The 15,465-nt window shown below is 38.1% G+C and overlaps 1 protein-coding gene across 3 annotated transcripts in view; it reads right to left on the reverse strand.

The window, feature by feature from the left end:
- The window catches only part of LOC105231652 (putative leucine-rich repeat-containing protein DDB_G0290503), a 134,888-nt gene that overhangs the window by 14,145 nt on the left and 105,278 nt on the right, over nucleotides 1–15,465 (reverse strand). For all 3 annotated transcript variants that reach the window (XM_049449532.1, XM_049449531.1, XM_049449533.1), the window contains exons 6-9: nucleotides 10,923–11,522; nucleotides 10,694–10,795; nucleotides 8,036–8,170; nucleotides 7,823–7,975 (exon numbers count right to left, since the gene is read on the reverse strand). In XM_049449532.1, coding sequence (XP_049305489.1) covers nucleotides 7,823–7,975; nucleotides 8,036–8,170; nucleotides 10,694–10,795; nucleotides 10,923–11,522 — 990 coding nt within the window. The remainder of the gene's footprint in view (nucleotides 1–7,822; nucleotides 7,976–8,035; nucleotides 8,171–10,693; nucleotides 10,796–10,922; nucleotides 11,523–15,465) is intronic.

Genomic DNA, 15,465 nt, shown 5'->3' on the forward strand with positions numbered 1-15,465 from the left:
TACTGCCACACAAGTAAGTGGTTTGACTGCTTGCCCGGAATACACTTTAGCATGTATTTTTATAGATTCTCGATATCTTGGAGCTCATTCCACTTGCATTGGATCTCGTCATTATTCGCGCGAGTATCTGTTCGCAGACAGCTTAAATTATATTTTTTTTTTATTTTATTATTATTATTATTATTTTTTTTTTTAATTATTTTTTTTTATTTTATTTTACTTTATTTTATTTTAAATATATTTTATTTTTTTATTATGTATATTTTTTTAAACTTCTCTAATCAATAACACTTTTTTTAACAAATTTAACACTTGCAAATTGTCTAAAAAAACACTATTGCTTTCTTTTGTCGTCTTTAGCGAAAATTCGTCTCTTTTTTGGCGCACAAAAAACATCAACAGCCCCATGGCTGCTAAGCGCCTATACATAACTACTTATTTATGTATATGTATGGGTGCGCAATCAGAACAGTGAATCTAGGCGTCAAAGTTCCACAAAATCAAAATTCATACGCGAAACTTGTAAGCATGCGCAGTTCTACGCGTTCGACGGTGAACTGAAGCAGCGCCAAATGAGAGTTTGGCAATTAGTTGCTTAGCGCGCCACTCGTTGTTGTTTGTAGGCGCTGAATGAGCGCACGTTTATTGTCACTCAAAGTAGGTGCAGATGTTATCAACGCAAAACTCATGGCATTTGAGCGGCTTTGCGTTTGTTTTGAGTGTTTTCCCCAAGCGCGGCGTATAGTGCACGTTTTCTGCTACGACAAATGCAATAAATGCTAGCTAACTGGTTTAAGCTCTCCACGTTGCTCACCACCACACGAATTTCGCGCGCTTACCTTGTTTACTTGGCCGCTTTTGGTGATTTTTCTTATCTCTTTGTGCTTGAACAGCGTCGAAATTCGAGACCAGCCACAACAATACACTGCATTGTTCGCCAATTGCCAATTGAGTAGCAAGCGCAAGGCAGTTTCGCTCTCCACGTCGCCCAGTGCGCCGCGCGTTTTTGGCGCTATTCGGTCGACAACCCATTCAAATGCCCGCTTGTCGTTGAAATACTCCGATGTAATGTTAATTTCGGTATATGCTTGTATGCGCTGCCATTCACATGCGCGCGGCTCTAACCGCATCTAGTCCCTCATTTCGTGGCGCTTTTGTTTGGCCACGACATGGCAGCAAGCTTCTGTTGCCCCCTTTGCGGTGACAACACACTCCTAACACAGTTTTCGAAAGACGTACTTTTATGGCGCCGCGACTCGTACAAATGCAAGTTGTAGGTACATGTTCGCCTATTTTTATTGTTATTCTTATTTGTGTCTTATACGTGCATACATACATATATACGTTGTATTGTCTTTGTTCGCAAGCAGGAGCCATAAATATTTTCGCAATGACAGATTTCTTAGGCTCCATACACCACAACTCAGCATATCCCATATATATAAGTATATAAATATATTTATGAACGAGCGGTAACAATGAAAGAAAAGCTCGACATTTTCATCGTTTTTTTGCGCCCTTAGGACAAAATTAGTTAATGAGTCTCAATAATATTAAAGTTTTTGTGAATACTAATATCTCGAGATTTTCCACACACGCTTTGAATGAACGAAATATTGTCCCATATCGAGAGAAAATTCAATTAACGGTTGTTGGCCTGAAGGGTTACTCATCCTGCTACCAATTGATACTGTAGTGAAAAGCACGGCTCAAATACCATATTGATGGCTTAGATGAATGTTCCACAAGAACCTTCGGTAATTGCTCGATAGGCAAAGGGTCGGTGGATAAAAAAGACCACATATATGGGAGCGGAACAATCCTCTTAGCTGTATCCTCCGCGCGGGTGTCAATTGGGCAATGGGTGTCGCTGCTTACAATATCATGATATCAAGCTGGTTCCTGGCAGAGTCATTACATTGCAGGCAGGCAACACCTAACGAAGGCTGACGTACTTTCCTCAGAAGTAGGTGAATGGGTATACCTAGTCGAAACGTCGATGGGAGACGAGGCTGCTACCATCAGTAAGCACAGAGATCTAAGGATCTGTGTCGTCAACGGCCACCGGCGACCGATAGTTCCAACTCTGACAACAAGAGGGGTCCCCGGAAGAAGGCAAGCAGGAGGGCCAAAGCGAGATACATGGCGGCGGTCGGCATTTGGAACCACCTTGAGGGCAAGTCCAGTCTGATGGAAGAGGAGGTGAAACGTCTGGCTTGGTTTAGAGATCAGGTAAAGAGCGGCCGGGCACACTCGAAACAGGTGCAATGCCTCGGATCCAGCGTATGCTAATCGTTTTGAGAAGCATATAGCTGCAAAGAGGCAGCGTTCGAAGGAAGACGTAGCCGGGAAGCTAGACGTCAAGCTCACGGACAAACCGATAGCGACAGCCAATGAGATTGTAAAACAGCATTTGCCGTCGCGCTCATAGACCGCAGTAACCCACTGAGGCAAATGTCACAGGAGCGGTGGAAAATAGTAGAAATAAAGCTGCTGGAAGCACTCTTCTCGAGAATGGACACCGAATCGAGCACCATCATTTGATAGGACAAGATGGCTTAACGGTGTCAAAATCTTAAAATTTAACGTCGACCAAACGCTAAAGTTTCCAAATGTGGGACAACGAGCGAACCTGGAAGTGGTAGACCGCAGTAGTATCCCATCGGTTCCCAAGGCGAAAGTAACCATTCCTCGCCTGGTGGACCCGAAATATGCTCTGCGGCTACTGCAACGATAGAGTCCGGACGTGCCAACTAGTGACTAAAGGGAAAATCTATCAATGAAGATGGAGGCCAAAGCTGCATTCTCCAGGTCAATAAAGTGGCAGATGATATTCTGTACGCAAGGCTCGGGAAGATATCATGAGTCGTTGGAAGCATTTTCTTTGCCTCGAAAAAAACGATACACATTGAGATTTCCGAATGGGCTGACAGACCAATCAAGGTAACTTGGAATGCTTTAGGCACATGTAGGATCGTGCTTGCAGGACGTTTGTTGACTTAGTCACAGATTAGTAGTTATCATATCACAAGCGAGCCGTCTGGGCACACATGTAGAAAGAGGAAGGAGATGCTTGAAAGAGATGTTTGAAAACCGTCTCTGCTTTAGTCCGGCACGACAACGTTGGATGATGTAGCAATGCCTCGTTTGATGTGAACTAGTCGCAGTTCTAAGCTAGAGCAAGGAAATATGTACATTTTTTGCTTTCAAATATGCAAAATCCCTCCCTCCAGGCTTCTTGTGCGGGCGACTCTGATATTCTGTCTATTTATAAGTATTATTATGCCATTTGAGTTTACTCGCTTTAAAAGACATAAACTATTTTGCGTCATTTGCGATTTATTACGATATGCTATTGTTTAGACAGACGCTTATGTCGCGGCATTGCTGCGAGTATTCGCGCATGCGCACAATACGCTTAAGTGCGACCATTTAAAGCGCATCAATAAATCACTCAAGTGAGGCAAGTGTGTGTGGGCCGACTGCTGACTTAAGGCACTCAAGCCGCCTGCGAGTCTGTAGTTCAACGATGCATGTATGTATAGCATGTTGTTGCTGTGCGCAAACACAAAGCGAGTGTGTCATCAAGACGCAGATTCACAAGTGCCGCATCCGAGAATCGGTATTTTTAGACAGAACGAGTGTTGCTCGTGGGCTGGCGAGCAACTAAAAATGGAAATTTTTTTTTTTTTTAATTTAGGCACTCAAATGTTGGAGCAAAAAAAAAATGTTGTGGAGCAACTCTGCATTGTTTACAAGTTTGCCGCCAAACTCTTTGGTTTTTTGTTTGCTGAAATACTTGAATCTAGTCAAAAGGAAGAAGTGAACGCTTCATCTGTAATGCAAATACAAAACGAAGTGCAAGTCAGTTCTTTATGTTTATAATTTATTTTACTAAAGAGTTAACGGTGTCTGTGCTTGCTAATTTTGTCTTTTCTTTGTAAATTAAATGTATATATTAAGAATGTATTTAATTAGAAACTCAATACCGTTGAGCCTAAAGTCGAACCCTCTTTGGGTATTGGTCAAACCAGTCACGTTTTGCAAAAGCAGCCAAGCTTTCATTGCTCAAGAGTGCCAAAGTTGATACTTCGCCAGTGGCTTATCTATTATGGATTAATCAATCTGGTATATCTGTTGTTACGAAACGTAACAGCTAACGGTTTTTTGCAATGCGGTACAGGTACATATTTTCGCTTTTTTTACATGTATGTCAACATACAGTGAAAATCCCCATTGGGGACAGTTCTCATAGCTCCCATAACCGGTCAAATATCATGAAAACAACGTTTTCATTATTATTATTCATTCATTATTATTATTCATTCATTATTATTATTTCCTATAATTGAACATGAAAACGCTCCAATTATCGGACACGGACACTATTTTGGTAATATTTGATTCAAATTATCTCTAATAAACGGACAAGATTTCAGAAATATTGTTAAACTTTTTTTTTTACATTTTATAATTCCCGCTTTTTGAAATTCTTATTAATTTTTGGTGTTTTACGAGAGTTGTTTTTAAGAACAATACGAAAAGTAATCACAACAAACAAGTTGTCTTGTGCTGGTGCCATCTGGTCGGCAGCGGCTCAACGGAAACTAATGGAATAATTGTCCTAATTGATGTTGGCTTGCATTTCCTACTTAAAAAGAAATACAATGCTGAGTTGCAGCTTCTCACTCCATGAGTTTATTTTAAACACTCGTTTAGCCACTATACAATAATTAAATAGCTCTCTTAACCGGACACAAAGACGGTGAGTGTCCGGTTATGAGGAATTTCATGCATATGAAAGTATTCTCGAAAATTTTGTTGTTGATCGGGCAAATAATTTCGGAGCTATGTGTGTAAGAATTTTTTAACTTAGTGTAATCAGTTGTCAAAACTCTAAACGCTTTTTTCATGAAATGCTGCTTTCAGAGTCAGTTAAAAAATTACTCCGAAAAGGCTGCATCGATGGGATTAAAAATTTTACACGATCTGCTATGCGAGTATATTTGTCGGGCAATGGTTAAAGGAATTCGATTTTAACAAAAATTCCGATTTTTTTTAGACATTCTATAGTATATATTCTTTTACAAAAAACTACTTTTTGTTAGAAAACTTTCAAAATTTTTTCGAAAATCAAAATTTTTACTGGACCGATCATTACTGTATTCATCTGTAATACGAGTAATAACAATTTTTTTTAACTTTTGGATTCGAGCTAATTTTAAGCAAATAAATCGTCCGTATCACCAGACACCTCTTTTCAGTGGTCCTTCTGGTGAACGGCTAGAGAACAGGGGAATCCAAAATTTTTATATATGAATCGCCGATTACACAAGCTAACATTCATTTTCGTAAATTAATGAATTTTATCATTTATTGTAGTAAAAATTCAATGACGCAAACTCCTCGACTGACATTAAAAAAGAGGGTGTGCCACGCTACCTATCAGCCAACTGTAGCCAAGCAAAGATAAAAAATTCAAAGCGAAAACCAAAAACAACCTCTCTGTGTAACATGCCAAACAGTTTTTGTTGTTGTTTCTTTTTTTTTTGTTTCCAATCTCACCGACGAAGCAAGCGGGCGCATATTGAATAGTTTTGTGATTTATCATATGATGGCAACAACACACACACAACGCCAAGCCAACAGGCGGACAACTGTTCGCCAATCAGTCAAACAAGTGACAATTGCAGATAAATTTCCAATAGATTTTGGCACTTCTTAAGTAATTTAGCACGCATGCGCACTGCAGCAAATTTTACTGCCGGCCACTCTCACTGCCAAATGGAGCGCTGCCAATTGCTGTGCGAAGCAGCTGTGTATTGAATGACTCAATTCGGAGGCGCACAGGCCGCGCATACGTCACCAAGTTCATTCATCGACACCACGCCGACACTGCACACGCCTTTCGCTGGCCAGCAAGCAACTCTATATTGACGCTGCTACCGCCCTGAAAGCGCAAAACTTGTGCTGCCGATTTGATGGTGAACAAATAGCCGGTGGCGCATAGCTGGCGGCGGCTAAACTCGCAAATGTTTCAAGTACTTAAGTAAAATGACAGAAATTAAAGGCAACCATATGCAACAAGCGCCTTCACACGGTATTCGGTTCGATTCTCGTCGTGCCATGGTAAAACATTCAATGGACCAATTGTCTGTATGTGAGAGAAATTAATGAATGGCCACATAAATGTTGGGTCACAGTACAGAAACTAGCTGGCAAATAACAAATGCGTTATTAGTCATTTAAGCACGTGTGGAACTGTGAGAAAATGTATTGAGAGCATGCGCGTTGTGCCTTTAGACAAATATCAAGCCTAAAATGACAATAATGTTATGTCGAATAAACCAACTTTTGCCTTCGAAACTTAAAAGCATATTTTGTTATTGTTATAATTATTATTATTAATTATTATTATCATTGTTTTGTAAAAAATTTTTTTGCCAAAAATCCAATTTTCAGCTTTTTTTCCTTCGTCCAAGTTTTAATGAATGTTTTAACTAAAACAGATATTTTTACACTTTAGATAATCCTGTAAGGAATCATCGTGCTAAAGCGGACGCATCTTTTTTCATCAAAAATGGTGTTACGTGGGCCGAGTTTAAAATACTTTTTCCAAAAATTATAAATTTTTTTTGTTAATAGCGTATGTTTGCAATAATAAAAATTTCTCATAAAATATTTCAATTTTTATATGAAAAAAAATTATTGAAAAATGCTGTTTTTTAGCCGAGAAAACCAACCTTTAAACTATATCCTGAACCGATTAATACTTTTCCTGTTATTCAATAATTAGCAAAGGGTTCTCGGTCGCTCTGGAACGTTCGACCGTTGGTAGCTAGCAGCGGTTATATCTTCAAATACGATTTTTCTCAAAAATAATGGTTTTGAAGTTTCGGTTTTTTATAAACAAATAATAAATAATTGGTTTGTTTTTAGAAAATCTGGAAAAAATTTTCCTCAACCGGCCGGTTGTTATTATAATTCAAAAAAAAAAAAAACTTGGATCAGGCATTTGATTTTGTACTAATAAAACATTTTCTTTTTGCTCGATTAATTTTAAATGAATCCGCAAGGACTAATGATGGTCACCGGATGAAGCTTTTGTTGGAAGAAGATCTATACAAACAGCCATTACTTTTAAAAATTTGAATTTTCTTTTTTCAAAATTCTGTCAAATCAAGACGAAATCTTATTATATGAATCAATGTTCTTACTTTTATAAAATAAATTAATTTACTGTAAAAAAAATTAATTGAAATTATAATTTTTTTCAAGTCTCTAACTACACCTGACTGCTTTTCTCAAAACTGTATATTTCAAATTTGCTTGAGTGATAACTAGGAGACAAAGACTACGATCACTAACAAATCTTCTCCTTTTCATACCATAACTAACAATGAACTTGTAACAGTATTTGAGCGGATCAAAAGTCATATTTTGGCGGACCAAAAATTTGTTAGTTAATTTTTTTTAATTAAAAAAAAAATTATTAAAAAAAATTTAATTAAAAAAATAATTTAATTAAAAACAATAATTTAAAAAAATTATTTGAAAATTTTTGTTAAGATTTAATTAAAAAAAAACAGCATGATTTCATCATTTTAATCACGTGTATCTCGAAAAGTTTTTCGCTATGTAAACATGCAACTTGTTAACAGTTTACTTTCTGCTGTTAAACCGGTTAAAGCATGTTAATGCTAATAAACATTTTTCACTTTCTTTGCATTTACATTTTACCATAGCCTACAAACAGGCGTTCATTTCCGCTCAATATCTCATTGGCTATCTCAAGCGTAGCATACTTTTAGGCTGCACTCACCTTGTCATTGTTCTCCTCCAGCTCGAGTATGCGGAATTCCAACAATTCATTCTGCTCACGCAGCTCGTCCGCCTCCGTGCTCAGCTGATGCTCCTGCTCCTCAAGTTGTTTTATACGCAACATAAGCTGTTGTAATGCCGCATTATTATTCAACTGCAAGTAAACGAAACGTTTAATACACAAAAGTTAAGCAGAGCCATCCACACAACTTACCTCCAAAGTTGATTTCTCCGCATCGAGTATGTGGTCCTTAGCCAAATTCAGTTCCGCATGCAAGTGTTCGTTTTCCTTCATCAATATTTCATTATCCTTCTGCAGCTTCTGCAAGTCGGTGCTGTAGGTGCGGATCTGCAAAGCGATGAAATAAGTGTTATATAAGTCAACTAGCCAATGCATAAAGAATGACATAAAATGTGAGATTTCGGAAAGTTCAAGTGCAATGAAATGGGTGTGGCCACTATGTGTGCAGCGCACCAAATGGACTTTTTACGAGCGCTTAAAATTCTTTTTATCCTCCAATGAGCGTATTACGTTACACGTACATACTCACTCTCTATATTTTGTGCACATTCAACTCCAACATAGCGTCGCGAGTTCATTAAGCCGAAATCATAAAAATCGCCATTAACTTGGTGTGGTCATTTACTCGTTAGCCCAACGGGTTGGACTAAACTGAAATACTAATGCTGGGCTCATTGCAAGGCTGTGTGTGTGTGAGGCGCTGGTTTGTAGGCTGCTTTAAGCGCATTTATTGGCGTCTGTCGTCATTCCAACTGCTCAGACGCCAGTACTATGCGTGCGCAATCACCAATAAAATAAAAGCAACAAATAGTATACAAAACTTCTAGCAAAGCAAAAGCACAAAATCCTGAATTATTGCCTCACTGATTATGCTAAATCTATCGACCATAAAAGCCAAAGCAAAAATGTCCTTACCATGTTGTAGTTCTAGCATAATGTTCACATAAAAGAATCAGGATATGGATGAAACATATAATTTATATACGTAACTATATTTGAGGAAGCAGAGGAAGAGGAAGATCTCCACTCCGTTGGAAGGACCAAGTGGAGAAGGACCTGGCTTCGCTTGGAATATATTTGATGTGATACGAAGAAATTTTATATACAAAAACTTGAGTTTTTTTGTTCAAAGTGTATTGTAGCAACCCGTCAATTCAATTTGTGAAGTTTACGTAGACGATGCAGTCTCAGTTCGTGTAGCACAACAATGAGTCGCTCGCTTCCATTCTGGAAATTTCAATGTGAAAGATGCACCTCGCTCTGGTCCACCTACAGTTTAAAAAGTAGATGAAACTATGGAAAAGATTGACCGGGACCGTCACAAAGGCAACAATGACATCGCTAAGAAACTTAACATTCATCATCGAACCATTTTAAAAATGACTGGCTACAAAAATAAGCTCGATGTTTGGATACCACATGAATTGTCTGAGAAAAATTTAATGAACCGAATTAACACCTCCGATTCTTTTCTGAAACGAAATGAAATCGAATCATTTCTGAAGCGAATGGTACTCGTAACAGGAGACAAAAAGTGGATCAAATACGACAACAATGTGCGCAAAATATTATGGTAGTGAAGCTCAACAAATGGTCGCAAAGCCAGCATTGACGCCTCGAAAGGTTATGCTGAGTGTTTGGTGGGATGTGGAAAGGAATCATCCACTATGAGCTACTCCAGCCTGGTCGAACAATTGATTCTACATTTTGCTGTCAACAACTGATGAGATTGAAGCAAGAAATAGCTTCGTTTTCCATCAGGCCAACACTACTCAGTACTTCGATAACTCAGCAAAAACCAGGAGAGCTTCGCTGGGAAGTTTTGATGCATTCACCATATAGCTCTGACCTTGCACCATCGGACTAACATTTATTTCGGTCAATATAAACCTCCCTTAATGAAGTAAAGTTGGCTTCAAGAGAAACCAGTGAAACTTACTTGTCGCAGTTTTTCGCCGAGAAATCGGAAAAGTTTTACACTGATGGAATAATGTCTCTAGCGTTGTCAACTAATTGTAAAACTCGGTGCTGAAGAGCAGTGTTGAGATCAGAGATTTAATCTCATATACAAAACATTATAAATATCTATCTCTAGATATAAGGTTGAGTTTTGCTCATTAATACAAACGAAATCTAGCTAAAAATTAATTCTTAATCGAAAGCATTACGCAACTACAGGCGATAAAGGCAGCAGTCTTACAAGCTTACCCGTTTTGTACAAGAAGCAAAGCAATATTATGCGCTTAAATGCTGTCAAAAGCAATTGCAAGCTCATCTTCACACAAAAACACAGTGCAACAGCCAAAGCGATGGGAAAGAGAATGGCAAATCATAATGTTTTTTATACCTCATTGAGTTTAGTATATTGAATTAATGAAATATGAATGCGTGTTGCTGTTGCTGTTGTTGTTGATGCGTTGAAAAGGCCTAGAGACGCGCAGAAAGCGCCTAATCGTGATAAAAACTACGGTCGGTTAGACTAAGCGGAACTACGGGATAAAGTGTGTCAATGCAAGGCGGTTGAAGTGCATTGTCATCGGACTAAATTGGGCGCTGCGGCGGCGGTGGCGTCACAGAAGACACTCGTACTCAAATTGCTTAAGCAAAGATACGCTAACAACAAATATGCACTTTTGCTTTTGTATTTCTGCTATGAGCAACGCTAATCATATGTAAGTACACATGTTTATTTATATGCACATTGGTATTTTTAAAGCTAAACAAAAGCCTCACAGCCCAAAACTTGTTTACGAAACGAAGCTAAAATACACGTTTTTCAACGGTGTTTTGCATTTGCTTTCTACCTTTTTGTTTTTGTTTGAATCATTTAGCGTTTGACTGCGTACTCACCATTTGCCAGATATCGGCTGTGTCCAGGCCCGCCGGTGGCGGCTGTGGGCTTATCGATGGCGGTGCAGAGGAGAGCGCCGAGTCCGAGTCGGAGTTGTTATCCTGCAAGTGGAGAATGGTCAACGAAATTGCAAATATTGAGGTGCTTATTCAATGCTTAAGTGTCTGAATTTATGCATAGTATGTATGTATGTGTATATGTGTGTGTGTATGTCGCTTTATACTTCACCTTCATTCTGTCGTCGTGCATTCTGTCATTGTGGTGTCGCTCATCTGCGTTCGCCGTTTGTGTTGTTGTTGAAGTGACTGTTGTTGTTGTACACATGTTGTCTACAGTTGCCGAATTTGTTGTAGTTACTGCTAATTTTTCAATTGGCTGCACTTCTTCAAGCGGCTTCATCAATTGCGCGCTCGCACTATGCACTTCCAAAGGTGCACATCTTGGTATTGTTGCTGTTGTTGTTTTTAGTAAGTTGTTGCCATTCGCATTGTGTGTTGTTGTTGTTTTTAGTAAATTGTTACAAATCGCATTATGTGTGGTAGTTGCTGTTGTTGGTGTTGTTGTTGATGATGATGAGTTAGTGATTGACGTTAAGTTGTTGTTGTTGTGAATTTGTTCATCGTCGACATTTACATTTAAATTAAAACTAACATTTTGCAGTGGTTGCAATTTGAGATTGCTTTGTGAATGAGTGAGTATTTTGTTTGCATTTGTTGTTGTTTCTACGTTATCCTTTGTTGCGCCTGTCGTTGGCGCGGTCGCGTTAATATTACTTTGTATAAAAATGTTTGAATTGTTGATCAGCTCAATATCCTTGAGATTTTTCACCTGCAAAGGCAATTAAGTGAGGAATAATAGATTAGCAAGGGCTTGTATTACAGAAATAACAATAAAAACAGTAAAATTGTGTACATATATAGTTTTTAAAAATAAATAGCATAAATAATAATATTTTTGTCAATATACCAACGTTTTGCTTACAAGCAGAATATCACAACTCAAAAACTAAAAGTTTTAGTTGAATATATACACATAAAGCCTGTCTGAAAATATGAATAATGGCATATGTACTTAATATTATTTTTCATCTGATCGATCCGCCTGCCTGTTGACACCAGAAATATTCCCTCACTTTTCACGATATTGATCGGAAACTTTGCACACATCCTTTGCACCACAAGAAGCTTTCCATTTCCGCAAAACCGTCGATATCCGTTCACTATAGCGTGTAGCTTCCATGCAAGATGCCCTATCAAAGTCAAGTCCTTGTATGGAAAGCTTTTTTGTTTGACGATATATCACAACGAGATGTGGCATAGATTATTGGCTTAGATAATGGTACAAAATCCGTACGTAGCGTTTAGATCGAACTAATATAGCATATAGCTGCCACTCAAATTAATCGATCATAATGAAGGCTTTGTATGGAAAACTTTTTTACTTGACAAGATATCTTCACGAAATTTCATTTGAATTGTTACTATATCCGAATAAAATTATTGGATCGGTATACTATAGCATTGTTGTTATACAAATTGTTGTAAAATTATTTTCTTTGCTAGGCATTCTGAAAAAATTGTCTAAACATACTATATATACATATGTATGTAATGGTTCTAATAAATATACTAAATGACAGTATTAGCAATAAAGAATCTTTTCTGAATGCAAGCAATCCCACTTCTGCCTTCATTTTGCCTCCCCTTTACTTATGTAATTTTTCTAATAAATTTGTATATTTAATAATTTGAATCCACCTACATAAGGGTTCTATAGATTGGTGTTGTATATATTCGGTGGCGGATTCAGAGACGGATATTTCCCCACCAAAGGACTAAATGGCTTACTAATAATTTCACTCCTCTGAAAAAATATGAAGTAAGATCAAAAGCAACGACACTTATGCCAGTAATGTGCTAATTTGAATCTCTTATAGGATTTTTTACCAATGTGATATTATATTTATAATTCATTCACTCAGCGTGATTCTTGAGAAAAAATCGATCGATCTGACAAAGCCATCAGCCATGCTGCTTGTAACTTTCCGAAATCGAAGAAAAAAACTGAAAACCATTTTCGATCCCTTTACTCATATACGAATAAAATGGCAGCAGAACTGAAAGTTGACGAAGAAAAACCAATAATTTGCGGCTGACAACAAAAATGAATGAAGCTGAAACAAAATGCGAAAATTTCTGCATGAGAACTTGCGAAGAATACTACAGAACCTCAGTGTACATTCCTCTGTTGAATACAATCGGCGAAGATTTGAAGTTGCGCTTTTCTAGAGAAGTATTGGATGAATTCCAGCTGAGTTTGTTGCTTTCAGAAAAAGTGCATATGTGCTTTGAAAACTGAAGAAATGGAAAATCTTATTGACTGCTTGACAGATAGATTCAAATGACTTTTGGATAACAACAACGTCACGCGACGATGAACTTGATCACTGGCAGTGTCGTTTGGGGCAGAAGCAAAAGTCAAAAAACATCAAGTTACCTACTATTGCATTGGAAACGTTGAAGAACTGGTAGACCTATACTCCATAATTTATAGTTTTCTTTGCATATTCTGCACACTTTGTATGACAAATGCGAGCTCTGACCAGTCTTTTTTGGCACTTCGCCGTATGAAAGTGTGGCTGAGGAGGAACATGATTCAAGATAGATTGATCGGTCTGGCGTTGCTGCACACGCATCATGACATAGAAGTCAGTCCAGAGGAAGCTCTCGAAAAATTCTCAAAACTAGGCCCATATGGTTTTGTTTCGTGAAATTTGTATATTCAATACACGAACTAACTACAGTATTATATATTGCAATAAAATATTTTTAAACTGTATAAAGACTACTATAATTAATATAATAATCATTACATCTCAAGTAAATGTTTATTTCCCCCAAAAAACTATTTCTGGATCCGTCTCTGATATATTGCCACAACATTCATGATTTCAATTTATTTTGGTCTCCTTGAAGGTTCTTAAAAGAACATACGCTAAAAGCCTGCAAGAAACTTTGTATATCTACCTATCAGAGTACGCCTTCCAAGGATCGGTGTAGCATTAAAAACGCTAGCAGTAGCTGCAACAAGCATTTATGCAATGCAAGCTCACATCGAATTATTTTTAACATATGACATCACAGGCTTAACAAAACCACATACATACATATACGTAAAACGATTATGTGCCACGAAGAGATGTGTCATACAAAATCCAATTGCAATTAAAAATCTCAAAGCATTAATATGACACCAACATTTTTGAAGGTGCAGAAAAATCAACAAAAATAATGGAAAATAACAATTCGCGTAATTGTGAAGTCATTAAATGAATACCTAATAATAATAGTATATTACGAAATTCACACACACACACATACACGCATGTGCACGTGGTACTCTCCATTAAGGCAGCTATGCAGAGTGTAAGCCAAGATGGCAGTCAAGCCGATCAATGGACGGAAAATTGCCCAATGCAGCGTGATGCAGCAGCTACTTGCAACGAAAATGAGCTACAGTGTGCATGAAAACTGCAGCCGACTCGTTTGCATTGCATGCGGCAGCTGCGGCCGAAGCGGAAAAACCTAGGAAACCAATGCGGCGGACGCCTACTCTAACGGCGTCTGCCACAATTCCATCAATCGCAAACCTCAACGCCTGGCTGCTGACTGCCGCGGCTCGCCCGTCGACCGCCAAACACCGACCGCCTGCCGCCGAACGTTGATTGTTGAAACGATGATTGAATTGTAAATGCAAACATTTGACTCGCATTTTCGCCATTGCCAGTCAAAGTGATTTCCTTCAACAAATGCGCACAAGCACACACCGCTACTCCACGTATCCATGTGTGTGTGCGTCTTGTGGAGGGTTTATGATTGAAATTTGCCAGTTGCCACATATCCGCATTTGGCGCATGCGAACTGGCTTTTTCTTTCCTCAAACTATTTTCCGTTATTAGCCCAAACCTTACATACTTACAAACGTTATTATTACTACTATTGTTGTTGTTGTTTTTATTTTCATTGCTGTAAGTTGGTTATGTTCCAACGAACACCCACACAATTTCCCGGTGAATTTGAAATAAACACCTCTTGTATACCTTTGGCTCGCGAGCATGCGTGTGTGTTGCTGTTCTTGTTGTTGTTGCTTACAATGCGAGTACTTGGACTGTCAGCTATTGCCATTCTTATTCAACTGTCTGCATTAAGTGTGTTTGGGCTTTTGTCTGTGATTGACAGTAGACAGCGCCGAGCGACGGACAATGGCATGTTGCACATGGCATACATGCAACAACGGCACATAAATTTGAAACAATAAATCTATTTGAGCAGTTTATCGCTTGTAAATTAATGCAGCAACAACAACGTTGTTGTTTATTTTACTGCAGCAATCACATGCGAAAATATGCAAAATAGCCGCAAATTTTAGTAATGCATTTGTTGGTGTTGTTTTTGTTGCAAAATTTTTTTTTTTTGCTTACCCTAACAAACATATATGTATATGTATATTTATAAGGTTTTACTAAATCGATCCTACGAAAGATCTCATTTGGACAACTTAGAACGCAGGTCAATTGTGGTACCTATAAACTCCTATTTACTTGATCATAAGATCTTTCTAGATCGACAAAGCGCTTTGGGCTTGTCAAAACTTGGTTGAAAAGACAAATAGCAGTTTCCGCTATGTTTTCTGGTTCGCCGAAGATAAGATTACCGACATATTTCGGCCTCAGTTTTGCAATGGCAGGACAATGTAAAATAAAGTACCTGGA

Source organism: Bactrocera dorsalis, chromosome 2 (assembly GCF_023373825.1).
Source record: "Bactrocera dorsalis isolate Fly_Bdor chromosome 2, ASM2337382v1, whole genome shotgun sequence".
Taxonomy (NCBI): Eukaryota; Metazoa; Arthropoda; class Insecta; order Diptera; family Tephritidae; genus Bactrocera; species Bactrocera dorsalis.